Raw genomic sequence first — 27,014 nt, 5'->3', positions numbered from 1 at the left:
TTTCAGATTGAAAGATTTGATGGGATAAAGAGAAACTATTTCCTCTGATCGGGGACAGCGGGTGGACTAGAGGAAAGGGGCAGAGCCTTAAAATTTGAGTTTGGCAGTTCAGAGGTTACCTTTGATAGGGTAGATGCAGAAATGTTTTCACTTGTGCAGGAGACTAGTACAAGGGGTCAGAAGTATAAGATAATCACTAATAAATTGAATGGAAAATTCAGGAGAAGCTCCTTTATCACAGAGTGGTGAGAATGTTAAGGTGTATAGTATGAGATGCAGTTAAAGGGAAATTTGGGGCTGAATTTTACAATTTACGGCCCCACCCTCACCATGACCGGGTGGCAAAATTCCACCCTAGATGGGTACATGAGGCAAAGAGGAATAGAATCCATAGAATCCCAAGAGTGCAGAAGGAGGCCCATTGATCCCTCACCAACAACAATTCCACCCAAGCCCTATCCCCATATATTGCCCCTGCCAATCCCCCTGACACTAAGGGGCAATTTAGCATGGCCAATCCACCTAACCCGCACATCTTCAGACTGTGGGAGGAAACCGGAGCACCCGGAGGAAACCCACGCAGACACGGGGAGTACATGCAGACTCCACACAGACAGTGATCCGAGGCTGGAATTGAATTCAGGTCCCTGGCGCTGTGAGGCAGCAGTGCTAACCACGGTGCCACTGCGCCGCCCTGAAGGGTAGGTTGATAGGGTGAGATGAAGTAGAGCAGGAGGAGAGTTTTGCGAAGCAGAAACACCAACATATTGAGCCGAATGGCCTGTTTCTGCACCGCAAATACTTTATATTTGTGACAGTGATCAACAACTTTGTTTTGAATGTTAGCAACTGGCCACTTGGCACAGCTCCGACAGTGCTTAACATTAGATAGGGCAAGCAGTACGAAGCTATTTACAGCAGCACAACAACCCAACTCTGACTTTCTCTCTGGATTACTTACAGTAAACTCCACCATCTTAAATTAGACACAAACAAAACACTCGCTGATTATTTTCTACGATCGCACCATTAGCAGGAAAAATAAATAATTGTGGTTCAAACTGAACAGCTGTTTTTTGCCAAGCTCACCAACAACTCAGAAATAATTGTATCATTCCAGTATTTATAAATATAAAGGTTTTTAAAGTTTCAACACTTCGGGTCATAGAGGTTTACAGCATGGAAACAGGCCCTTCGGCCCAACTTGTCCATGCTGCCCCTTTTTTCAACCACTAAACTAGTCCCAATTGCCCACGTTTGGTCCACATCCCTCTATCCCCATCTTACCCATGTAACTGTCTAAATGCTTTTTAAAAGACAAAATTGTACCCGCCTCTACTACTGCCTCTGGCAGCTCATTCCAAACACTGTGTGAAAAAATTGCCCCTCTGGACCCTTTCATATCTCTCCCCTTAAACCTATGCCCTCTAGTTTTAGACCCCCTACCTTTGGGAAAAGATATTGACTATCTAGCTGTTCTATGCCCCTCATTATTTTATAGACCTCTATAAGGTCACCCCTCAGCCTCCAACGCTCCAGAAAAAAAAGTCCCAGTCTATTCAGCCTCTCCTTATAACTCAATCCATCAAGTCCCGGTAGCATCCCAGTAAATCTTTTCTGCACTCTTTCTAGTTTAATAATATCCTTTCTATAATAGGATGACCAGAACTGTACACAGTACTTCAGGCACCACTGCTCAAAAACTGCCAAAAGGTGGAAGAAAATTCACCAAGGTCAACAACAGAAGTTGTAATGAACGGACTCCTGTAAACTTATCAGTCGTTATTTCATGTTGCTTTATTTTCAATGTACAACCAGAACTTTACAAACTGCAGATCTCCCTCCCTTTCTCTCTGATCAGCTTAACCAGAATCACACCAGTGGCAGTGTTTCCTCATAAACTGTTAAATCTCAAATTACATACAATTCTGATGAAGGGGGAGCAACCTGAAATATCGGCTGGAATTCTCTGGCCATTCACGTCCCGCCGTCTCTGCAGGAATTGGGCGCTCAGCCAGACCTCACTCCGTTCACTGCAGCAGGAAATTCTGGCCATGATCTCTGTCTCAGTTGCTGGCTGTTGTTGAGCATTTTCAGTTTTTATATGGGGCGGCGCGGTGGCACAGTGGTTAGCACTGCTGCCTCACAGAGCCAGGGACTCGGGTTCGATTCCCGGCTTGGGTCACTGTCTGTGTGGAGTTTGCACGTTCTCTCCGTGTCTGCGTGGGTTTCCTCCGGGCGCTCCGGTTTCCTCCCACACTCCAAAGATGTGCGGGTTAGGTTGATTGGCCGTGCTAAAATTGACCCTAGTGTCAGGGGAACTAGCAAGGTAAATGCATGGGGTTATGGGGATAGGGCCTGGATGGGACTGTGGTTGGCACAGATTCGATGGGCCGAATGGCCTCCTTCTGCACTGTTGGATTCTATGGAAATGTTAAACACTGCAGTATTTTGCCTTTGATGCAAGATTACCTCACCTGCTGCTTATAGTCTCATTCACTCTCATCTGACTTACTAGGAGCAATGTGATGTGAGAATCGCTAGTTTTATTTAATATTTAGGACTCTACCTGATGATAATATCCCTGTCATTATAACAGCGCATGGCCGGAATTCTCCGGCCATTCACGCCGACGGGATTCTCCGTGTGGGGTGATGTCATTGGGAATTCCCATTGACAGCAGCAGGACTAGAAAATCCCACCGCTCGCAAACATCGCGCCACCTCTTGCCGGCGGGAAACATGCAGCTGGGAGGCCGGAGAACCTCACCTCTTATCTTCTGACTCTCCATTGGAGATCTCTATTGGAGGTCTGCTGAGGATTTTAATTTCTACTATGACACAAAGATATCTGACAAAGCATTAAATGAGTGCAAGTTCTGCCATTTCCCTGTGCCATCACTAAGATATCTGCACCTTTGGAACATGAACTTCCTCAGCGTAAAGGAGAACATGCCCCTGTCTACATCAATGGGGACGAAGTAGAAAGGGTCGAGAGCTTCAAGTTTTTAGGTGTCCAGATCACCAACAACCTGTCCTGGTCCCCCTCATGCTGACACTATAGTTAAGAAAGCCCACCAACGCCTCTACTTTCTCAGAAGACTAAGGAAATTTGGCATGTCAGCTACGACTCTCATCTACCTCGCATTAAGTTGATCTTTCTCTACACCCTAGCTATGCCTGCAACACTACATTCTGCACTCTCTCCTTTCCTTCTCTATGAACGGTATGCTTTGTCTGTATAGCTCGCAAGAAACAATACTTTTCACTGTATGCTAATACATGTGACAATAATAAATCAAATCAAAGCTCAGCTGCTGCAGGAACCCTCGCCCACTCTTCTATCCCCTCCAGATGTGACGATTCTAATGCACGGCATTCCCACATTCTACCCACCATCTAAACCTCGGCTGTCAGTGTCCTTACTTTCTCCCGTCACCCTGTGCTTACAGACCAACATCGGCTCCAAGTTCAGCAATGCCTCCAACTAAAAATTCTTACCCTTGTTTTCAAACCCACCCCTCTCCCTATCTCTGTAATCTCCGCCAACCCCTCAACTCTTTGAGATCTCTGTGCCCCTCCCATTTTGGACTTTTGATCATTCCCAATTTAATTCCCTCTCCCATTGGTGGCCGCGCCTTCAGTTGCCTGGGCTCTAAGCTCTAGAATTCCCTCCTTAAACCTCTCTGCCTCTCTCGCCTCCTTTAAGATGCTTCATAGAACCTACCCCTTTCACTCAGCTTTTGACCATCTAGAATCATAGAATCCCTACAGTACAGAAGGAGGCTATTTAGCACATGAGTCAGCACCCACCGCAATCCCATCCAGGCCCTATTCCCGTAACCCCACATATTTACCCTGCTAATCTCCCTGACACTAGGGTCAATTTAGCATGGCCAATCAACCTAACCCACACATTTTTGCACTGTGTGAGGCAGCACTGCTAACCACCATGCCACCTGCCCCACTATCGCCTTATGTGGCTCAGTGATGGGTATTACTATCATACCAACATATGCACCAGACAGATGCACCACAGAAAGCATTCTTTCTGGTTGTATCACAGCTTGGTATGGCTCCTGCTGTGACCAAGACCGCAAGAAAAAGGTCATGAATGTAGCCCAATCCATCACACAAACCAGCCTCCCATCCATTGACTCTGTCTACACTTCCCACTGCCTCGGGAAAGCAGCCAGCATAATTAAGGACCCCACGCACCCCCGGACATTCTCTCTTCCACTTTATTCCGTCGGGACAAAGATACAAAAGTCTGAGATCACGTACCAACCGACTCAAGAACAGCTTCTTCCCTGCTGCTGTCAGACTTTTGAATGGACCTGCCTCACATTACACCCTAGCTATGACTGTAACACTACATTCTGCACTCTCCCCTTTTCCTCTCTATGAACAGTATGCTTTGTATAGCGTGCAAGAAACAATATTTTCACTGTATACCAATACATATGACAATAAATCAAATCAAATCAATTAGCAGCAGCTGTAGGCTATTTGGCCCCTCAAGCCTGGACTGTCGCTCAATAAGGTCATGGCTGATTTGAATGTGGCCATCATGCCATCAGGTAGATGGGGGCCTCAACATGGCGGCACAGCCTGGCTGCACCGAGATTGGGGCGCCATGTTTAAAGGGTGCCCTGATCAGACCAAACAATGACCTGCCCCACTTCCCATCATGGAGGTCTCAGTGCCTCCCCCTGCTCCCCCAACCAATTGCAGCCGACGTCCACCAATCCCTCCCCCCAGCGATCAGAGCCCGTAGCTGTCATTCACCCTCAGCACTCACAGCCAGAACCCACCTTCCCCACAACCTCCCACCCGCATGGCCATCGTTGACGTCCCCAGCTACCACATCTGCTCCCCAATCACCACCACAAAGAAATGAATTGATCCCCATGAGGTTCCCACTGAGGTCCGCCCCAGCCATGCACCTGGCACAGGTTGGCACTGCGAGGTTACAATGGGCATGGTGCCAACCTGTGCCATGGGGCATTGCGAGGGCACTGCCTGGACATGTCCCTCTCCGCTGGGAACTATACTGATCTTTACACCCCAGGGGGATCCCCACGACCGGCTGGATGTCTGGATGAACCTGTTGTAAATGTTGGCGAGGTTTGAAAACACAGCAGGGGCTCAATAGCGGGCAGGAGGGTGGATAATAACATGCAAGTATATTAAAATGAATTTAAATCTGGTTCACTCCCATTGTGGGCATAAATCCAATTACGCCACTGGCGAGGGATGGCGAAAAAGGTTTCCCTGGATTATAGAATCCCTACAGTGCAGAAGGAGGCCAGTCAGCCCATCGAGTTTGCACCGACAACTATCCCACCCAGGCCCTATCCCCATAACCCCATGTATTTACCATGCTAATCCCCCTGACACTAAGCGGCAATTTAGCATGGCCAATCAACCTAACGCACACATCGTTGGAGTGTGGGAGGAAACCGGAGCACCCGGAGGAAACCCACGCAGACACGGAGAAAATGCTCCAGACAGATGGTCACCTGAAGCTGGAATTGAACCTGGGTCCCTGGCGCTGAGAGGCAGCAGTGCTAACCACTGTGCCACCATGCCACCCAATGGACAGTAACATGGGCTCAAGATCACCCCCACTTTACCCATTGGCTGTGACAGCAGCATCATTGGCCAGGGGTGCAAATCCTGTAATGGCTGCTACTTCTTACCAGTGTCCAAAAACAGGATTTGTGCCAGTAAGACTTCAGTTTGAGATCTCACAGTTTTTCTCACCTAGTCTAACCCCCTGTGCGATTCTGGGAAGATTGCATCCATTGATTCCCCTGCCAATGGAGAATCTATCTAACTCAGCCTTGAGAATATTCAATGATACAAGTTATTGTTTGATAATTACTCTTGTGAAGAGCTTCAAGAGACTTCATTGCATTAATTAAGAGGGCAAGTGGAATTTTGTCCTTCATTGTTAGAGGGATGGAATTTTAAAAAGGGAGGTTATGTTGCAGCTGTATAAGGTGCTGGTGAGGCCACACCTGGAGTACTGTGTACAGTTTTGGTGTCCTTACTTGAGAAAGGATATACTGGCACTGGAGGGGGTGCAGAGGAGATTCACTAGGTTGATTCCAGAGTTGAGAGGGTTGGCTAATGAGGAGAGACTGAGTAGACTGGGGCTATACTCATTGGAATTCAGAAGAATGAGGGGAGATCTGAGAGAAACATATAAGATTATGAAGGGAATAGATAAGATAGAAGCAGGGAGGTTGTTTCCACTGGCGGGTGAAACTAGAACTAGGGGGCATGGCCTCAAAATAAGGGGGAGCAGATTTAGGACTGAGTTGAGGAGGAACTTCTTCACCCAGAGGGCTGTGAATCTGTGGAATTCCCTGCCCAGTGAAGCAGTTGAGGCTACCTCATTGAATGTTTTTAAGGCAAGGATAGATAAATTTTTGAACAGTAAAAGGATTAAGGGTTATGGTGAGCGGGCGGGTAAGTGGAGCTGAGTCCACGAAAAGATCAGCCATGATCTTATTGAATGGCGGAGCAGGCTCGAGGGGCCAGATGGCCGACTCCTTCTCCTAGTTCTTATGTTAATGATGCTTTACATAGGGAACTATCTAATTCCTCTTCAAAGGAATTTGCAAACTCTACTTCAATGATGGCTTGTGGCACTCTTTAAAAACTTTCTTCTAATCACCTTCTAAATTAATGTTTGTGCTTCTCTTAAACTTCTATCTCCTTGTCACCATTTTGCTGACGAATAGGTTTTCTCTATTAGCCTCATCATAACATTGATGATCTCGGTCAGATTTCCAACTTAATCATCTCAGCACGAGTGTGAAAATCCAAAGTTCTCAGGTTTCTCTACATGACTGTAGACTTTCGTCTTCGCTACCCCTGCACCCTTTCCATAGCCTTTATTTCCTTCCGATAATTGGAGAGTCAGAACTACACACAACGCTCCAACTGCAGCCAGAAACAGACTTTGTAAAGTTACATAGAATTACAGTGTTTGGAGCACTGAAACAGGCCATTCGGCCCAACTGATCTATGCCGCTGCTTATGCTCCACATGATCCTCATCTCGCCAATCAGTATATCCTTCTATTCCTTTCTCCCTTGTGCGTTTATCTAACTTCCCAGTAAACGTATCTATACTATTGACCTAAAGCACTCCGAGTCCATATTCTCCCCAATCTGAGTAAAATGGTTTCTCTTGAATGCCTTATTGAATTTTAAAGTGACTATCTTATAAAGCCTCTTCTCCCACAGGCAGAAATATTATCCCCATATCTAATCTATCAGACACTTCCATGATCTTAAAAAAGACGTGTAACTTTATCTTCTCTGTTTTTATATTTAATGCTTCTCGAATCAAAGCCATAGTTTCTGTTGCTCCTTAAATCTGGAACACCCTTAAGGGGCAGTGATAGATTTACACAGGACAGGAAAGAGTATTCAGGGTTTACAGAATGAAAGCAGGAAAGATAGAGTTAAGGTACAGATCAGCCATGACTTAACTGAATGCAGGAATAGGCTCAAAGGGCTGAATGGCCTACACTTGTTCCTATATTCCTTTTGTGTGGCATTATCTACTCAGGTTGTTTTGTCTAATGACCTGTGCACCTGTACAACCAGATCTGATCTATTTACAGTCCTATCATTTACTGGATCTCCGTTACTGCCTAATTCATATCTTCAAAATACATGACCTCACATATTTCTATATTAAAGTGTACCAGATACCAAGCTGTCCCATCCAACTGGTCTATGTCCTCCTCCAGCCTTTTACAATCTTTGCCACAATTTACCACACTTTCCCCATGTATATTGCTGGCAAGAATTTATCTTGTGACTTCTCCACCCATTTTCCCTGCCCTCCATCTCATTCCCCGCCACCCCCAAGCTCACACGCTGTTCCTCTGTGACAGGGGGACGATTAACACGGCATTTCACGAAAGACAGAGCAGCAACGTAACCTGTCACTTAAGATATCCAGCTTTTGCAGCTGCAGGTGGAAGTGCCTGTAGTAATTTCAGGCGTGACTAACAACTTTTCACAGTATGTGTCATAACCAAACCATGGGGAAAGCTGAGAAAGTTGATTGTTTCACCTTGAGAAAAGAAAATTTCCGTCTCCCGCCTTTGCACGTAGGAAGCTGGCTGTTCAAACATGTTTTGAGATGATAATGGATAAAGAATAAATCTCCCGATGGAATGCTTAACTATTGAGTTCTTAAACACTAAAAAAATTGATCTATGGTAACCCATTCTTTGAGAATACTAACAGTTGATGGGATATACCCCACAATACTGAGAGAGGCAAGGGAGGAAATTGCTGGGACCTTAAGAGAAATCTTTGTATCCTCATTGGCTACAGGGGAGCTCTTAGTGGATTGGAGAATAGCCAACGTTATTCCTTCGTTTAAGAAGGGTAGCAAGAAAGATCCAGGTAATTACAGGCCGGTGAGCCTTACGACAGTGGTAGGGAAATTATTGGAGAGGATTCTTCGAGACAGGATTTACTCCCACTTGGAAATAAGTGGATGTATTAGTGAGAGGCAACATGGTTTTGTGAAGGGGAGGTTGTGTCTCACTAACTTGATCGAGTTTTTCGAAGAAGTGACAAAGATGATTGATGAGGGTAGGGCATTGGATGTTGTCTACATAGACTTTTAAGGCAAGGATAGATACATTTTTGAACAGTAAAAGCCTTTGACAAGGTCCCTCATGGCAGACTGGTGCAGAAGTTGAAGTCGCATGGGATCAGAGGTGAGCTGGCAAGGTGGACACAAAACTGGCTCGGTCAAAGAAGACAGAGGGTAGCAGTGGAAGGGTGCATTTCTGAATGGAGGGCTGTGACAAGTGGCATTCCTCAGGGATCCGTGCTGCGACCTTTGCTAATTGTAACATATATAAATGATTTGGAGGAAAATGTAACTGGTTTGATTAGTAAGTTTGCGGGTGACACAAAGGTTGGTGGATTTGCGGATAGTGATGAGGACCATCAGAGGACACAGCAGGACATAGATCGGTTGGAGGCTTGCGCGGAGAGATGGCAGATGGAGTTTAATCCGGACAAACATGAGGTAATGCATTTTGGAAGGTCCAATAAAGATAGGAAATATACAGTAAATGGCAGAACCCTTAAGAGCATTGATAGGCAAAGGGATCTGGGTGTATAAGTACTGAAAGTGGCAATGCAGGTGGAGAAGGTAGTCAAGAAGGCATATGGCATGCTTGCCTTCATCGGCCGGGGCACTGAGTTTAAAAATTGGCAAGTTATGTTGCAGCTTTATAGAGCCTTAGTGAGGCCACACTTGGAATATAGTGTTCAATTCTGGTCGCCACACTACCAGAAAGATGTGGAGGCTTTGGAGAGGGTGCAGAAAAGATTTACCAGGATGTTGCCTGGTATGGAGGGCATTAGCTATGAGGAGAGGTTAGAGAAAGGCAGTGTGGTCGGCGCAGACTTGGAGGGCCGAAGGGTCTGTTTCTGTGCTGTAATTTTCTTTGTTCTTTGTTCTAGTTAAAAAATAAAAGTGTCCCCCTTAATAAAAGTTCTATTTTTTATTGTCACTTCTCTGATTAATGTTTAGACAATACAATGTACAATACCTAAGTAAAGGGCAAAGTTGCCATAGTCCCAGATGACCATAGACTGCTCTGTTTGCAGGGGAGAGCTGACCAGTGGTGATTTAGCCTGAGGATCAGCGCACCTCAGGCGGAGGACAAGGTTGAGAAGACAGAACCTTTGTGAATAACCTCAGCCGCTACAGGAATTGAACCCACGCGATTGGCGTCATGAACCAGCCATCCAGCCAACTGAGCTAACCAACTCCAGACAACACCTACTACCACTCCTATCTATAATAGCAAGTTGCACTTATATAGCACCATTAAACCCTCTTGCTGTATCTGGATAAAGTTTATTTATTAATGTCGCAAGTAGGCTTGTATTAACACTGCAATGAAGTTGCTGTGAAAATCCCCTATTCGCCACACTCCGCTGGGTACACTGAAGGAAAATTTAGCACGGCCAATGCACCTAACCGGCATGTCTTTTGGACTGTGGGAGAAAACCGGAGCACCCAGAGGAAACCCACCCAGACACGGGGAGAACGTGCAGACTCTGCACAGACAGTGACCCAAGCCAGGAATCGAACCTGGGTCCCTGGCGCTGTGAGGCAGCAGTGCTAACCACTGTGCCAGCGTGCCACCCGTGCGTTCTAACTTTGGGGGCCCCAACTTGTGAGGCACCTGCAAAGGAACTTCCAAGTTACTTAAAGGGACTTAAAGGGAATATTGTTCTCTTTTTTCAGCAGCCTTACTCTAGAGGGGCTGTTGGTCTAGCTGCTCAATGCTAATGGGCGGTGTGTCACGCTGATATACGCTCCACTTATCTTTACTTCAAAATTACACTCAGGGTCCTGGGCACATCACAAGACTCCAGGTTGTCCCTTGCAAGTCTTGGTTCATTGGCCACCTGTCTCAGCATCATAACAAAAATGGTTAGAGTGGCAGTACAGGTGGGTATCTGATGATATTTTCAATCTGCTATTGTGCCCATTTGCATCATTTGAGAACAGCTCCCATTGACAATGTGTGTGTATGAAGACTGGTTCACTTTTGTTCTGTACTGCAGCAACAAAACTGTTCCCTAGCAAACAAAGTTGTATAAATAAGAGACAGAAGGCGACCAAACTGAAAGGGAAAGTGAGGCAGAAACATTTGGTCTACGTTTACTTAATCAATCCCTTTTATTATTTTGTACACCTCGATCAGATCCCCTCTCATCCTTCTAAACTCCAGCGAGTACAAACCCAAACTCTTTAATCTCTCCTCATACGTCAACCCTTTCATCCCCGGAATCAATCTGCTGAACCTTCTCTGAATTGTCTCAAATGCCACCACATCCTTCCTCAAATAAGGAGACCAAAACTGAAGACAATACTCCAGGTGTGGTCTCAGCAACATCCTATACAATTGCAACAACACTTCTCTACTTTTATACTCCAGTCCCTTTGCAATAAATGCTAACATCCCATTCATGTTTTTAATTACGTGCTGTACCTGCATACCAACTTTCGCGATTCATGAACCCAGATCCCAGATTCTCCTAACCTATCTATATCTGTCTGTAAAATCTTTATCTCCTCTTTACTGCCTGCTTTCCCACCTATTTTAGTACCATCCGCAAATGTTGCTATGTTAAAACAACACCCTACCTCCCCACTCTCACAGCACTTTTCTGGGGATTAATTGAAAATTTCAAAAGCAAAGATTGATAGAATTTAGTTGGGCAAGTGTATTAGGGGTTACAGAACCAAGATGGGTAAATGGAGTTTAGATACAAAACATTAGATACAAACTGAGTGGAGAGAAGGGCTCAAGGGGCTGAATGACCTACTCATGTTCCTGAGTAACATATTCCACATTGGTGCGATGTTAATCCTGCAATAGCCTGAAGATTCTCGGCATTGCTGCATTTATTACCAATTTTAAAAGAAAATCTTATTCCTTTCCCTGAGTTGCAAATCCAAAGTCGACTGGGCAAGCCCTTAATCCATCTCCATGCTCCAAAAACCAATTCAAATTAAATCCAATTCATCGCCTCCACAAAAGAGAGAAACAAGACCCAATTTTTACTCCAGCCTTAAAGTTACAAAGCCAATGCTTAGAGTGGGCAGGCAAGGCTGTGTCCTCAGCCCCTTACTATACTCCTTATACACCTATGACTCTGTGGCCAAATTCCCTTCCAACTCAACTTTCAAGTTTGCTGATGACACCACTGTCATGAGTCGGATCTCAAACAATGACAAGACAGAGTACAGGAATGAGATAGAGAATCTGGTGAACTGGTGCGACAACAATAATCTCTCCCTCACTGTCAATAAAACGAAGGAGATTGTCATCAACTTCAGGAAGCGTAAAGGAGAACATGCCCCTGTCTACATCAATGCGACGAAGTAGAGAGGGTCGAGAGCTTCAAGTTTTTAGGTGTCCAGATCACCAACAACCTGTCCTGGTCCCCCCATGCCGACACTATAGTTAAGAAAGCCCACCAACGCCTCTACTTTCTCAGAAGACTAAGGAAATTTGGCATGTCCACTACAACTCTCACCAACTTTTACAGATGCATCATAGAAAGCATTCTTTCTGGTTGTATCACAGCTTGGTATGGGCTCCTGCTCTGTCCAAGATCGCAAGGAACTACAAAGGATCATGAACATAGCCCAGTCCATCACGTGAAAAGCCTCGCATCCATTGCCAATGTCTACACTTGCTGCTGTCTCGGAAAAGCAGCCAGCATAATTAAGGACCCCACGCACCCCGGACATTCTCTCTTCCACCTTCTTCCGTTGGGAAAAAGATACAAAAATCTGAGGACCAACCGACTCAAGAACAGCTTCTTCCGTGCTGCCATCAGACTTTTGAATGGATTTATCTTGCATTAAGTTGATCTTTCTCTACACCCTAGCTATGACTGGAACACTACATTCTGCACTCTCTCCTTTCCTTCACTATGAATGGTATGCTTTGTCTATATAGCGCGCAAGAAACAATACTTTTCACTGTATACCAAATCACGTGACAATAATAAATCAAATCAAAAATCAAACCCAAGTCCATTCCTTGCTTTCTCACAAACCCAATTCAAATTCCAATTGAATCTAATTCATGGTCCCCACAAAAGAGATAAACAAGATCTACGCTGACACAATAAGATATTGTAACCCATCTTGGGTTTGATCTTAGCCAAGAGGCTGATACCTAACTGCCTTGAGTGTCTCACTCAGCCATTTCAGAGGGTAGTTAAGAGTCAACTACATTGCTGTAGATCTGGATTCACATGTAGGCCAGACCAGGTAAGGACGGCAGATTTCCTTCGCTAAAAGGACACTAGTGAACCAGATGGGTTTTTACAACAACCTGCAATTTTTATGCTCACTATTATTGATTCTGGCTTTCTTTCGAATTCCTGAATTTCCCAGTTATATAAATTTCAATTTCCCAGCTGCCACATTGGGATTTCAGATCATTAGCCCCAAACTTCCGGATTACAATCCCGGAAATGTAAGAAATATCCCAAGGCAGCCAATTAGAAGTGTCAAACAGTGGGCAGATTTTTACCAGCACATCCACCCGAGGTTCGTACAGTCCCGCCCGAGGCCAACGGAGAATGCCGTTCTCCGAGCCGAGCCCACCCCCGGAATCGGGGCGAGTATGCCGGTAAAATTCCAGCCAAAGTCTTAAGCTTTTGATTTCAATCGTGTGCTCCTGAGATCTGGAAAATTAAACCAGGTCTGTTGTGAAAGCAAAATGCTGCGGATGCTGGAATCTGAAACAGAAAATGCTGGAAAATCTCGGCAGGTCTGACAGCATCAGTGGGGAGAGAATAAAGCCAACGTTTCGAGTCTGGATGACCCTTCAAAGGCTCTATTCTCCCTCCACGGATGCTGTAAGACCTGTTGAGATTTTCCAGCATTTTATGTTTCTGTGTCAGCCTGGTCTAAGGGGCAATTTGTGTAGTTATCCATGGTCACTGCTCGAAGATGCATACTCACATGTGGCGTACCCAGACTCTCATCGGTGTTCAACTACGAAGCTCATGGTGGTGCCATCGAAGGAAGGTGGGGCGATGATTCTTGGCCCTGGCTGCGACGTGAAGCTGATCACTGGCTTGCCCTCGGAAAAGCCCTTGGAGGCCCTGGTGACCTGCTGGGAGGTCAGAATGTGTGTAGGGTTCGAGGCCTTGCCTGTTGGGAAATAGTAAGGACTCTCCATGTAGTGGATCTCGCTGGGTTGGCTGGCAGTACTGTTGGGTTTGGCAGTCTCATTGCATTCGTTGTCTGGCTGGGACAGCGGGGTGGGTAGAGTGGGCAGCATGGCTGGTGTGGGCAGGAATCCAGGGTAGACCATGTAGGTGGTGCTGTAGGTGCCAGGGTTGATTGCAATGGGGGACATGGGTACTGGCATTGTGGCCATGGGCTGTTGGGGCATTGGCACATCCACATACTGCCTGGTCTCTGGGTCATACAGCCTCTTGCGGGTAGGTGGCAAGGGGGTGTCTACCAGATAGTACTGCCCGGTGCTGGGGTCCAGCAGCATCTTGCGCTGGGTTTGCGGGGCAGGGAAGCAGGGCACCGGGGAGCTCTCCATCAGCACCGGGGGCGGGTGCACCTTGAGGGGGCTGATCGGCTCTGGAGGCTGCACCCCGGGCGGGGTGAAGGAGACTCGCTGGGCGGGGGGCTGGTGGTAGATGGTGGCGGGGGAAGGTTCCCGCTGCTGTTTGGGGCTGTGGGGGTGCAGGGGACCGGGGGGCCGGGAATAGGCGGCGGGAGGCGGCGGGGCGGCGGCTGCTTTGATGGGGATGGTGAGGTAGTTCTCGAATTCAGCGGGCGGCGGGTTCTGGGAGGCGCTCCTGTTGTCGGGCGGGGTTCCCGCCGCCACCGAGCGCGGCTCCTCCAGCGAAGCACGGCGCGGCGCCCGCAGCGAGCGGAATTCAGGCGGCGGCGGCGCCGGCGGGCTCCGGGCGCGGGCGGGTTTGAGATCCCGGAGTTGCGGCAGGACCGGCGCGACGGTGAAGAGCTGCGGGACCTTGTTGCCGGGCTGGAGGCTCGGGGGGGCTCCGGGGGGCTTGGCGGCCGCTTCCCCTCTCCGGGCGGGATGGCGGGCGGACGGGCGAGCCGCGCCTTCTCCCTCCTCGCTGGCGATCAGCGATAGGACGTGACTCCCGGCCAGCGAGTCGGCGCCGGAGCCGCTCTTCCGCTTCCACTCGTTCTTGTCGAAGACATAGAGTTCCTCCATGGTCTTCACCGCCGCCGTCAGCTTCTCCAGCGCTAGCTGCTTGCTGGCCACCTTTTCCGCTCCCGCCGCGGCGGGTGGGCTTCCCGCCGCTCTCCGGCCTGCGGGCGGGCGCTGCGCGTTCTTCATGGGGGCGGGAGGGGTGGGGGTGTCCCCGCCGGGGGTTGGAGGGGTGTCCCCCCTGGGGCTCGGGGGGTTTCCCTCCTCGGGCAGAGGTTTTCCGGCGGCGGGCGCGTTCCTCACCGCCTGGCACTTGATGACGATGGGCAGCAGCGAGGTGAGGGCGCCGGGGGGCAGCTGGAGCTTGGTGCCGCCGCCACTGCTGCCTTCCAACGTGAGGATGTGATAGGAACTCTTCACCAGCTTCCTGACATCCCGGACCTGGTGGATGGGAGCCTGTAGCTTGTGGATATTCTCCCGAATGTCCCGCACGGTGAAGTGAGGGGCTTTATTCCTGCCCTCTGCTCCTGGCTGCCCCGCTCCCTCTGCAAACCATGTGGAGACCGTGTGGAATTTAGTGTCAGCGGGCGGGCGGGCCGCATTCCCGCCTATATTGGGAGTCAGCAGTTTGGCAATGCTGAATGCACTCTGCTGCTGGCTCTCTCTCCGGTTCCGCAGCTTGATCCGGATCTCCGGCGATTTGCAGCTCCCCGTGCCTCCCCCGGGACCCCCGCCCGCCCCCTTCTGGCCCAAAACCACCCCCTGGCCCGGGCTTCCCCCTTCCCCCCGCCCCTCCGCCGCTCTCTGGATTCTGGGGATGAAAAGGTGCGACATTTTCCGTTCCTTCCGCAGCTCCAGTCTCCCGCCTGGCGGCTCCGGCCCCCGTCCGGTCTGGGTCGGCGGTCGCTCCTTCCAGGATCGGAAGGCGCTGTGTTGGCTCTGGAAGCCGCCCGCCCTCTCCTCCTCCTCCTCCTCCTCCGCCGCCGCCGGGGCCGGAAGATCGCGGCCGCAGGTTGGGACGGATCCCAGTCTCGCAACTCCGGCCGCGTCGCCGCTCCTGGTCCCCGGGGGAGATTCCGGGCTCCCGCTCCCGCCGCTCGGGGCTTTGTGGGGATCCCCCGGGCTCAGAACCGGCGTGGCCGCTTTCGGGGTTTCGGAGGCGAGGGGCGGACTGGCGGGACCGGCGGGACCGGGGAAGGAAGTGTCGGAAATTTCCCCTCTTTCCATCCGCAACTCCTGTTCAAACTGCATCTTCTTCCCGATGACATTCTGCAGCAGGTTGGAGGCCAGTTTGGATTTTTTCTGCGTGTTCTCCATGTCTCCGGCCGTTCTCCATGTCTCCCGGCAGCGCTCGCCGTCTCCCTGCTCCCTTGGCACCGCTTCCGTAACCCCATCGGCGCAACGCGATCCTCCGGGATTCCTGACGGCGGGACCGGCAATCCTCTGGCTCTCCCTCCTGGCCGCGGTGCCTTCCTTCACGTCGTAGCTGAGATTGACAGTCTCCGTCAGGGTGATGACCCTGGATCCCACCTCCTCCAACTTGCCGCTCACTTGAATTTGCCTGTGGGAGCGAGTTTCCGTCCCCGCCGCCACCGCCCGCTTTTCCGGCTTCTCGGTAACGGCGCTGGCCGCCTCCTTCACGCCGGGTAAGTGTTTCCGTTCCCGCCCTGCTCCCTGCCGCTTGCCGCTCGGGGTTTCCTCTCTCCGCTGCCCGTTTAACGCCGAATTTTCCCCAGCACATTGGCGCGGATTTCCGTTCTCGGCTGCATTCCGACAGCGAGAGTCGATATATTCCGCCCAGTGGTTCATCCCGATGGTTTCCGCCGACAGGAAAGATACATCGGTGGATCTATTGGCGGAGTAGTAAGTGTCCAAATATTCGTCGCCTCGACAGGCGAGACTGCGGAAAGTCCGGGCGGTTAAATTCCGAACTTCCTTATCCGTGTCATCCAGCTCACTAATTGCGCTGGAACTTCCGCTGTAATATTCCAGACCTTTGCCCCTGAGGGGGCTTTTGGCGGTGGGCACCGCACCATCCGCTCTGCCACCCCCTGGCAAACACCGCGAATTTCCGCGCCAATCGCGCTCCGCCGCTTCCTTTCGGGCGCAATTTTCCTGCTCCTTTTCCTGCTCGCCCACCGCCCGCGAGCTGGCCTGGATGGACAGATGGATGTGCCCACTGGAGTTGGCAGTGCCAGGCCGCTCTGTGCCCTCTGCGCACTCGCCATTCCCCCGAATTTCCTGCCCGTCCGACGCCGCCTCCGCCGCGCCCCAAAGCGGCGGCGCTTCCTCGGTGGGACTGGAGCCGCGCGGAGTGTCGGAGGTTTCCTCGGACGCGTCGCTTTCCAGGGAGCTGCTGTCCAGGAAGGCGTAGACGGCGCTGCTCTCCTCCAGGGCACAGGAAGATCCCAGGGCGAACTCACAATCCCCGTCGTGGTCCAACTCATACAACTGGATCTCGTGCGTGCTGATAAAATGCGTCTCGTCATTCCCGCCCGGCGGGAAATCCTCCCGGGATAAATCCGGCTTCCCGCTCAGCCCGGCTCCGCCGTCCTTACGCCCCGCTTGCGCTCCGGCGGAGCGGCGTAAAGGAGCGGCCTCCCCGGCGGATCCCACTCCGCCGCCGTCCCCGTCACTGAAACTCTCGTAGATATCCGAGCCCGCCGCCGTTTCGTAGCCGGAAAATTCGGCGGGGGACTCGCCCGTCCAGCGGAGAGATCCACTCCCGCCCGCCCGAGTTTCCTCTCCGCCGGCGCCTCTCAGGCGGGAGTCTGCCGGGGTCTCCTCTCTCCTCATGCCGCCCGCCAGCTCCTCTGCCCCCTCCGCCGACTGGCCCCGCCGCGCCGGATCGCCGCCGGCTCGCCGCGCCGGATCGCCGCCGGCTCGCCCCGCCGGATCGCCGCCGGCTCGCCCCGCCGGATCGCCGCCGGTCCCTCCGGGAAGCGGGGCTCGGTGCAGCCGCTTGCCTGCAGCCTGTGTGCCGGTCAGTGTGCGGGGGGAGGCGGGTAGCTGTCCTCCCGGTGCCGCTCTGGCTCTGTCCCCTTTAGTGGGTGCAGGTTTGGCGGTGCCATGGGCGGACAGAGTGCCATTCACTGCCGCAGCAGCAGCGCTCCCAGTCCCTGCTACCGAGAAATGGAGGCACAGCATGTGGCAGCGCCCCGCCGCACTGTCCCCGGAGTCACGTCAGCAGCCAGACATTCAGACAAATGTCCCTCCTCAGAGATCCGGCAGCAAAGTGAGAGCATTTCCTAAAGAGAGATAAAATGCAGATTTCAGTCACTGGGACAGGGGGCAGATTCTCCCGACATTCCTCCCCAAAGCTGCAGCCTTTACAATCTTCAAATCACCTCATCATTCACTTACAAGTGAAACTTCATAAGAACCTGTGCAAAACCTTTCATAATGCAAAAACTTGCATTCAAATAGCGCCTTCAGGGATGTCCCTAAAGGTAGTGTGTCCCCACAGTCCCTGTTGACAGTGCTGAGATTAATGGAACGGCTTCCAAAGAGGCAGCACTTACAACGACGGGCCGAATGGTCTCCTTCTTGTGCTCATTCTATGTGGTTACAAACATCGCCACCCAGAATGGTAATAATTAACCCCCCCCACACACACACACACACACACTATTCCCCCCCCCCCCCACACACACACACACACTACTCCCCCCCCCACACACTATCCCCCCTCCCACCAAACACACACTATCCCCCCCCCCACACACACACTACTCCCCCCCCCCACATACTATCCCCCCTCCCCCCACACACACACGCACTATTCACCCCCTCCCCCCCCACACACACCATTCCCCCCTCCCCCCCCCCCACACCATCCCCCCTCCCCCCACACACACCATTCCCCCCTCCCCCCACACACACCATTCCCCCCTCCCCCCACACACACACTATTCCCCCCTCCCCCCCACACACACTATTCCCCCTCCCCCCCCCACACACACCATTCCCCCCTCCCCCCACACACACACTATTCCCCCCTCCCCCCCACACACACACTATTCCCCCCTCCCCCCCACACACACTATTCCCCCTCCCCCCCCCCCCACACACACCATTCCTCCCTCCCCCCCCCCCCACACACTCACAATTCCCCCCTCCCCCCCCACACACACTCACTATTCCTCCCTCCCTCCCCCCACACACACACTATTCCCCTCCCCCACACACACACTCACTATTCCCTCTCTCAATAAATGCAGAGATACTCAGCACACAATGAAATGTAAATCCTATCCCACATCTGCTGTTTGCTTAGCCCAACATGTGGGAACTTGCACTGAGAGCAGGAGAGGGAATGACTCTGGTGTAACTTTTGCCCGGGATTTTCACAGAGGGACACAAGGGCCCTGTACAAGTGTGGGAAAGGGAGACTTGGTGCCGAACATTACCCCAAACCCCGTCTGCTGTAAACATCAGAAAACCGTTTAAACATCAGAACCACTTATAAATGATGGGAATTGGAAATGACTGTGGATCAACAGCAAGTGACAACCTCAATGACAAGGTGTAAAATTCTGATCACAGATTCAGATCTGCAGAGTAACAGATGAGTTCACTGCCTGATACAATACTGATGTGGAGATGCCGGCGTTGGACTGGGGTAAACACAGTAAGAAGTTTAACAACACCAGGTTAAAGTCCAACAGGTTTATTTGGTAGCAAAAGCCACTTTTGCTTTTGCTACCAAATAAACCTGTTGGACTTTAACCTGGTGTTGTTAAACTTCTTACTGTGATACAATACTGACACCGGTCTGAACTCTACACCCATAACTACTGATACAAGTTGAGTTCAAAGCATTTAACTGCAACATACAGTAATCTGCAAATTAAAACCACACGGATTTATTACTGGATACAAGCTAGCTCTGCACTTGCTATTGGCGAATTTCCTTACTTTTGAACGCAAGTGGCATTCGGTTCTGAATCAAGGACAGCAGCTGAAGATTATTTGAACCCTTTCTTTGATTACCAGCGGGTATATCAGAATGATACGAGTCAGAGACGCACACTATAGCGGATGGGTGGGAGGGGGGAAACTCACAGTGCTGGTGGCGACTGCTTTTCCGTGGGTTGAGAAGGCAGCAGCGGGCGGAAGGTAAGCTGCATCTGGAGTTTGGCGAGCTCTTTGTTAGCAGCGGCCCATTGAAGACGATCCCTGAGTCAGAACTGGAAACTATTCATAGACTATGCGTCAGTTATGCCGATTGAATAAAGTCCTATTTTAAACTGACCATTACATTCGCTCATTCTGACAATAAGAAGGGTGGGACAGAGGTAACGGGAAACGGAAATCGGGGATGGAGTTTGGTGTCTGATGCTGTTTATTGCTCTCAGTCCCACACCCCTGGCAGAGTTTGTTTCGGTTTACTGTGGAAAGGACAGACTTGTATCTTACACAACATCAGCGGCCCCAAAGCACTTGCTAATGAAATACAACAGCGTGGAACTCCCTCAGTACTGGCCCTCTGACAGTGCGGCACCCCCTCAGTACTGACCCTCTGACAGTGCGGCACCCCCTCAGTACTGACCCTCTGACAGTGTGGCACCCCCTCAGTACTGATCCTCTGACAGTGCGGCACTCCCTCAGTACTGACCCTCTGACAGTGCGGCACTCCCTCAGTACTGGCCCTCTGACAGTGCGGCACCCCCTCAGTACTGACCCTCTGACAGTGCGGCACTCCCTCAGTACTGACCCTCTGACAGTGCGGCACTCCCTCAGTACTGACCCTCTGACAGTGCGGCACTCCCTCAGTACTGACCCTCTGACAGTGCGGCACTCCCTCAGTACTGACCCTCTGACAGTGCGGCACTCCCTCAATACTGGCCCTCTGACAGTGCGGCACTCCCTCAGTACTGACCCTCTGACAGTGCGGCACTCCCTCAGTACTGACCCTCTGACAATGCAGCACTCCCTCAGTACTGACCCTCTGACAGTGCAGCACTCCCTCAGTACTGACCATCTGACAGTGCGGCAATCCCTCAGTACTGACATAAGAACATAAGAAATAGGAGCAGGAGTAGGCCATCTAGCCCCTCAAGCCTGCCCCGCCATTCAATAAGATCATGGCTGATCTGAAGTGGATCAGTTCCACTTACCCGCCTGATCCCTATAACCCCTAATTCCCTTACCGATCAGGAATCCATCTATCCGTGATTTAAACATATTCAACGAGGTAGCCTCCACACTTCAGTGGGCAGAGAATTCCAGAGATTCACTACCCTCTGAGAGAAGAGGTTCCTCCTCAACTCTGTCCTAAACTGATCCCCCTTTATTTTGAGGCTGTGCCCTCTAGTTCTAGCTTCCTTTCTAAGTGGAAAGAATCTCTCCACCCCTACCCTATCCAGCCCCTTCATTATCTTATAGGTCTCTATAAGATCCTCCCTCAGCCTTCTAAATTCCAATGAGTACAAACCCAATCTGCTCAGTCTCTCCTCGTAACCAACTCCCCTCATCTCTGGTGTCAACCTGGTGAACCTTCTCTGCACTCCCTCCAAGGCCAATATATCCTTCCGCAAATAAGGGGACCAATACTGCACACAGTATTCCAGCTGCGGCCTCACCAATGCCCTGTACAGATGCAGCAAGGCATCTCTGCTTTTATATTCTATCCCCCTTGCGATATAGGCCAACATCCCATTTGCCTTCTTGATCACGTGTTGCACCTACAGACTGGGTTTTTCCGTCTCATGCACAAGGACCCCCAGGTCCCTTTGCACAGTAGCATGTTGTAATTTTTTTCCATTTAGATAATAATCCAATTTGCTATTATTTCCTCCAAAGTGAATAACCTCGCATTTGTCAACGTTATACTCCATCTGCCAGATCCTCGCCCACTCACTCAGCCTGTCCAAATCTCTCTGCAGACCTTCTACGCCCTCCACACGATTCACTTTTCCACTTATCCTTGTGTCATCTGCAAACTTTGTTACCCTACACTCAGTCCCCTCCTCCAGATCGTCTACATAAATGGCAAATAGCTGAGGCCCCAGTACCGATCCCTGCGGCACGCCACTAGTTACCATCTGCCAACCAGAAAAGCACTCATTTATTCCGACTCTCTGTTTCCTGTCGGATAGCCAATCCCCAATCCACGCTAACACCCTACCCCCAACTCCGTGTGACCCAATCTTCTTCAGCAACCTTTTGTGAGGGAACCTTATCAAACGCCTTTTGGTACTGACCCTCTGACAGTGCAGCACTCCCCAGTGCTGACCCTCAGATAGTGCAGCACTTCCCAGTGCTGACCCTCTGACAGTGCAGCACTCCCTCAGTACTGACCCTCTGACAATGCGGCACTCCCTCAGTACTGACCCTCTGACAGTGCGGCACCCCCTCAGTACTGACCCTCTGACAGTGCAGCACTCCCTCAGTACTGACCCTCTGACAGTGCGGCACCCCCTCAGTACTGACCTTCTGACAGTGCAGCACTCCCTCAGTACTGACCCTCTGACATTGCAGCACTCCCTCAGTACTGACCCTCTGACAGTGCGGCACCCCCTCAGTACTGACCTTCTGACAGTGCAGCAGTCCCTCAGTACTGACCCTCTGACATTGCAGCACTCCCTCAGTACTGACCCTCTGACAGTGCGGCACCCCCTCAGTACTGACCTTCTGACAGTGCAGCACTCCCTCAGTACTGACCCTCTGACATTGCAGCACTCCCTCAGTACTGACCCTCTGACAGTGCGGCACCCCCTCAGTACTGACCTTCTGACAGTGCAGCACTCCCTCAGTACTGACCCTCTGACAGTGCGGCACTCCCTCAGTACTGACCCTCTGACATTGCAAGCACTCCCTCAGTGTTGCATTGGAGTAAGAAGTTTAACAACACCAGGTTAAAGTCCAACAGGTTTATTTGGTAGCAAATGCCATTAGCTTTCGGAGCGCTGCCCCTTCGTCAGGTGGTGCAGACTGCATTCCAATCATTATTCTGTAAATTGAGTTTGTGTCTCTGTATGCCCTGTTTGTGAGCATTTCTCCACTCCACCTGACGAAGGGGCAGCGCTCCGAAAGCTAGTGGCATTTGCTACCAAATAAACCTGTTGGACTTTAACCTGGTGTTGTTTAAGTTCTTACTGTGTTCACCCCAGTCCAACGCCGGCATCTCCACATCATTGCATTGGAGTGTCAGCCCAGAATTATTGTGCTGAAGTCTCTGGCGGGACTCGAACCCATAACAATGGAAGGTAGACTAAATAGTCAATAAATCCATGATAATGCTCACGTTGTCCAGTCTGCATAAAAACAGCAATCTTCATATACAACAGATGTTTTGTATTATAACCATACCATGACATTGGCTTTGGAGTGAAAGTGATGCTGAATGTGTGGATGTGACATTCACTAAAGCCATCCCACCTATCATCCAATTTATCCAAGAGACAGTAACTCAATGTGCCCGTGCTCAAAAGACAAAATGTTAATCGAATTATTGTCCAAATATGCACAGTCTCTCCAGCTACTGAAGGACATGGGGCTGTGAAAGTCTATATCATTCAATATGAATTATTTAGGCATCAGATGATGTATTTACAGCAGTAAGTACAGCATTATAAAATTAAAGTTAAATGTTAAAGTTTATTTATTAGTCACAAGTAGGCTTACATTAACACTGCAATGAAGTCACTGTGAAATTATCTAGGTTATGCATTATCTAGATTGCTTAAATTAGAATTTATTTGATGAGGCGTGGGGGTCTGTTTTATAGAAACCAGTATCCTATCCGATGACGAGAATGTGTCTGTCTGAGGGACTGGAATAAGCCAGACCCGCGGTTTAGGAGGAATCAGCTTCCTTCACCCTGAATAGCAATGGATACATCTGCAGACGAATAATCACCATACCACATTAAAAATAAGGAGCAGTAGATATGAGAGAGGGAGAAACCTGAGCCTCACTTGCTCTGTGCCCCCTCGCTCAGTATCTGGATGTGGATTGCAGTATCTCTTTTTGCTAGCGGGGGTGATGGGGCGGCCACATAGCTAACGACAGGTGTGTTTTAAACATGGAACGACATGTCGACTCTCCCCAGTAGCAGCCAGTCACTGTGACTGCCCTCACTGTATCCCAATATATAATGACATGGAAATAGAACATACACAACAACAAATGCCCCGTTGGGTTTAACCATTTTGTATTTGTCCAGCAAACCCGGTGCATCCAGCAATCCCATGTCCTTGATGTAAAATTCACCAAAGAAATGGCTGATTAAGCGCTGGGTGGGATCACCGACACAGATCCGCTACCCCCCCTCCCCCCCCCCCTTACAATTTCTAACATCTCCGTGGGTGTAATGGAGGCAAATTCAATCAAAGCTTGGGTAAATTAGCGGAGGAGAGCCATTTAAAAAGATGCAGGGATAAAAACAGGGAAGGGGTCACTAGCTAAATTGCTCTTGCAGAGAACCAGCACCAGTATGATGGGCGGAATGGCCACATTCTGTGCTGTAACCATTTTTCATTCTGTCTGGAGGCAGCTCCTTGGCTAATTCTCTGCTCTTTCTTCATCCTCAGCTGCTTGCTTGCCATTTTGCGATTGCTTTCTTCTGTCCTGGGCAGGGTGAGGTGGTAGATATCTTCCTCAGGCAGCTCAGGTAGGTATGTACCTCGATCAGGTGTCTACCTCAGGTATGTGCCTCCCTCAGGCAGGTGTCAACCTCAGGTAGGTATGTACCTTGATCAGGTTTCTACCTCAGTCAGGTGTCTATCTCATCCGGAGCGGGAAGTGAATCCACGCTGTTGCCGTTATTCTGAAGCACACTGTAGCCATTTACCCAACCAGGCCAATTAGCCCCCACATAACCATTCTATGATTCTGTCACATAGAAACAGAGGAAATCACTGGAGATTGCAGGCATCCAAACATCAAAACCAAAGTTGCCATAATATATTGAAACCAAATCTTTAAAAGATCCCACAACAGTGTCAGTAGCTGCTGAAAGGAGGTTAATCTGACTACAGCAGGGTGACATGTAACAAACATCTGGCAAAATAAGACTCAAATCATTCCATCCATACTTTCCCAACCTAATCATTCACACGTGTGAGGGGCTGATTCTGGTTATTGCCTTTAATGTTATGCTGTCTGTATGAAATTTACACTGAGTTACACGTGTTCTAGCGCTGCTCACGTATTACAGGACAAGCACAAACAGACAATATGATATCCACTGCCTATCTTTATCTGTATTTGTAGTCAAAACCCTAATGAAATGGCTAATGCGGCAGTGTTATTTATAAATATGGCGCAAAGGAAGGATTTCTTCAGGGAAGGTGATGGCCTATTAATCCAGAAACTCAACTAATATTCTGGGGTCCTGTGTTCAAATCCCACCACGGCAGCTGGGGGAATTTGAATTCAATAAAAAAAATCTGGAATTAAGAATCTATTGATGACCATGAAACCATTGTCAATTGTTGGAAAAACTCTATCTGGTTCACTAATGTCCTTTAGGGTAGGAAATCTGCCATCCTTACCCAGTCTGGTCTACATGTGTCTCCAGCGCCACAACAATGTGGTTGACTCTCAACTGCCCCCTGAAGTGGCTGAGCAAGCCACACAGTTCAAGGGCAACTCGGGATGGGCAATAAATGCTGGCCAGCCAGTGACGCCCATGTCCCATGAATGAATTGAAGAAAATTGCTGTTTAGACTCTGCCTTTCACAACCTCAGGACGTCACAAAGTGCTTTACAGACAATGAAGTAGTTTTGAAGCATTTGTTTGAATGTAAGAATGGAAGCCGCTATTTTTTACAGCAAGCTCCCACAAACAGCAACAGTTATTTTAAATGCTGGTTAATGGATAAGTCGTGAGTCAGGACACTCCCCTGCACTTCTTCATAAAGTGACATAGGTCCTTTATGTCCACCTGGATCTTCAAGTTCAAATCTTGTCCAGAAAACTGCACCTCTTACAGTTCAGCACTTCGCAATACTGAACTGCAGTGGGAGCCTTAGCCCACATATTGTGCTCCCATTCTGCACTCTCTCCTTTCCTTCTCTATGGTATGCTTTGTCTGTATATCGCGCAAGAAACTGCACTTTTCACTGTATACCGAGACATGTGACAAAAATAAATCTAAATCAAATCTCCAGATTGAGACTTGAATCCGCAACCTCCGAGGTGAGAGTGCTACACACCGAGCCACAGCTGACACCTACTCCAGAATGAAGAGGGTTAAAGGGGTGAGGTTGACCTTGTGGGTGGAGGGGGGGGTGGGGGGGATGCCTCTCATGGGCCCAGGGGAGCCACAAAGGCGGTTCCCCCCACCTCCTTGCAAGAGACCAACCCGCACAGCTAAAAACCTAAACATGTAGGGGCAAGACTAATCAACAGCTGATGCTCTTAAATACTCTGTGACAGCAAATTATGACCCACTCATTGCTTTCTTCTGTTACGTGTTGGATTTTGCAGGCAACAGTTTGATTTTGGTAGGAATCGTTTTGAACTCTAGGAAGTGCTTCACGGTAATAAAATTTGCATGGGAAGTTCTTGTTTGAGATAGATTCATGGGAGTACATTAATAGCACACTATTATGTTACATAGCTGTCTTAAAATGATATATGTTAACATCTGATAAATGACTGACTCCATCAAAGCACAATTTGCTGATGAGTAAGATATCGAACAATCCATGTACAGTAAGTACAGCATTGGCTCATAAGGTGAAGGAGGGTCATCTGAACCCTACGTCAATTTAGCAAGAAATAACATATCTGGAACATAATACCAAACAATGGCACCTACTCCAGTTCACCCACCCACACTCTGAGTCTCATACTGCCTTCTCCTCAAAATAATCACAGTGCTTCCGTGGTTTGATGGTTTATATGCTCACTTCTGTATCAGAGGGTTTTTGGGTTCATGTCCCATTCATGAGACTTGAACCTGACACCGCAGTGCAGTACTGTTGGAGTGCTGCATTGTTGGAGGTGCCATCTTTTGGATGGATTTAAAGCTATTGATTCCATTAAAGGATCATTGCAAGGTTGTATAAAAGTCAGCTCAAGAAATTACCTCAAAATAAGGGGAAGCAGATTGACAAAGAACAAAGAAAATTACAGCACAGGAACAGGCCCTTCGGCCCTCCAAGCCTGCACCGACCATGCTGCCCGACTGAACTAAACCCCCTACCCTTCCGGGGACCATATCCCTCTATTCCCATCCTATTCATGTATTTGTCAAGACGCCCCTTAAAAGTCACTAACGTATCCGCTTCCACTACCTCCCCCGGCAACGAGTTCCAGGCACCCACCAC

At 49.7% G+C, this 27,014-nt stretch overlaps 1 protein-coding gene and 1 long non-coding RNA gene across 3 annotated transcripts in view; one reads left to right on the top strand and one right to left on the bottom strand.

Annotated features, from left to right (window-relative positions):
- Window positions 1-19,898, bottom strand: part of LOC144488206 (uncharacterized protein C4orf54 homolog) — a 42,519-nt gene extending 22,621 nt beyond the window's left edge. For both annotated transcript variants that reach the window (XM_078206344.1, XM_078206271.1), the window contains exons 1-2: window positions 19,798-19,898; window positions 13,554-17,981 (exon numbers count right to left, since the gene is read on the bottom strand). In XM_078206344.1, the coding sequence (XP_078062470.1) occupies window positions 13,573-17,880 (4,308 nt within the window). In that variant the 5' untranslated portion in view covers window positions 17,881-17,981; window positions 19,798-19,898 and the 3' untranslated portion in view covers window positions 13,554-13,572. The remainder of the gene's footprint in view (window positions 1-13,553; window positions 17,982-19,797) is intronic.
- Window positions 15,873-27,014, top strand: part of LOC144489408 (uncharacterized) — a 27,525-nt gene continuing 16,383 nt past the window's right edge. The window contains exons 1-2 of the long non-coding RNA XR_013496971.1: window positions 15,873-16,011; window positions 24,270-24,349. This is a non-coding gene — a long non-coding RNA (uncharacterized LOC144489408). The remainder of the gene's footprint in view (window positions 16,012-24,269; window positions 24,350-27,014) is intronic.

Source organism: Mustelus asterias, chromosome 1 (genome assembly GCF_964213995.1).
Source record: "Mustelus asterias chromosome 1, sMusAst1.hap1.1, whole genome shotgun sequence".
Classification (NCBI taxonomy): domain Eukaryota; kingdom Metazoa; phylum Chordata; class Chondrichthyes; order Carcharhiniformes; family Triakidae; genus Mustelus; species Mustelus asterias.
Note: the sequence above shows the minus strand (reverse complement) of the source record. Positions and strands in the feature narration are given on the sequence as shown.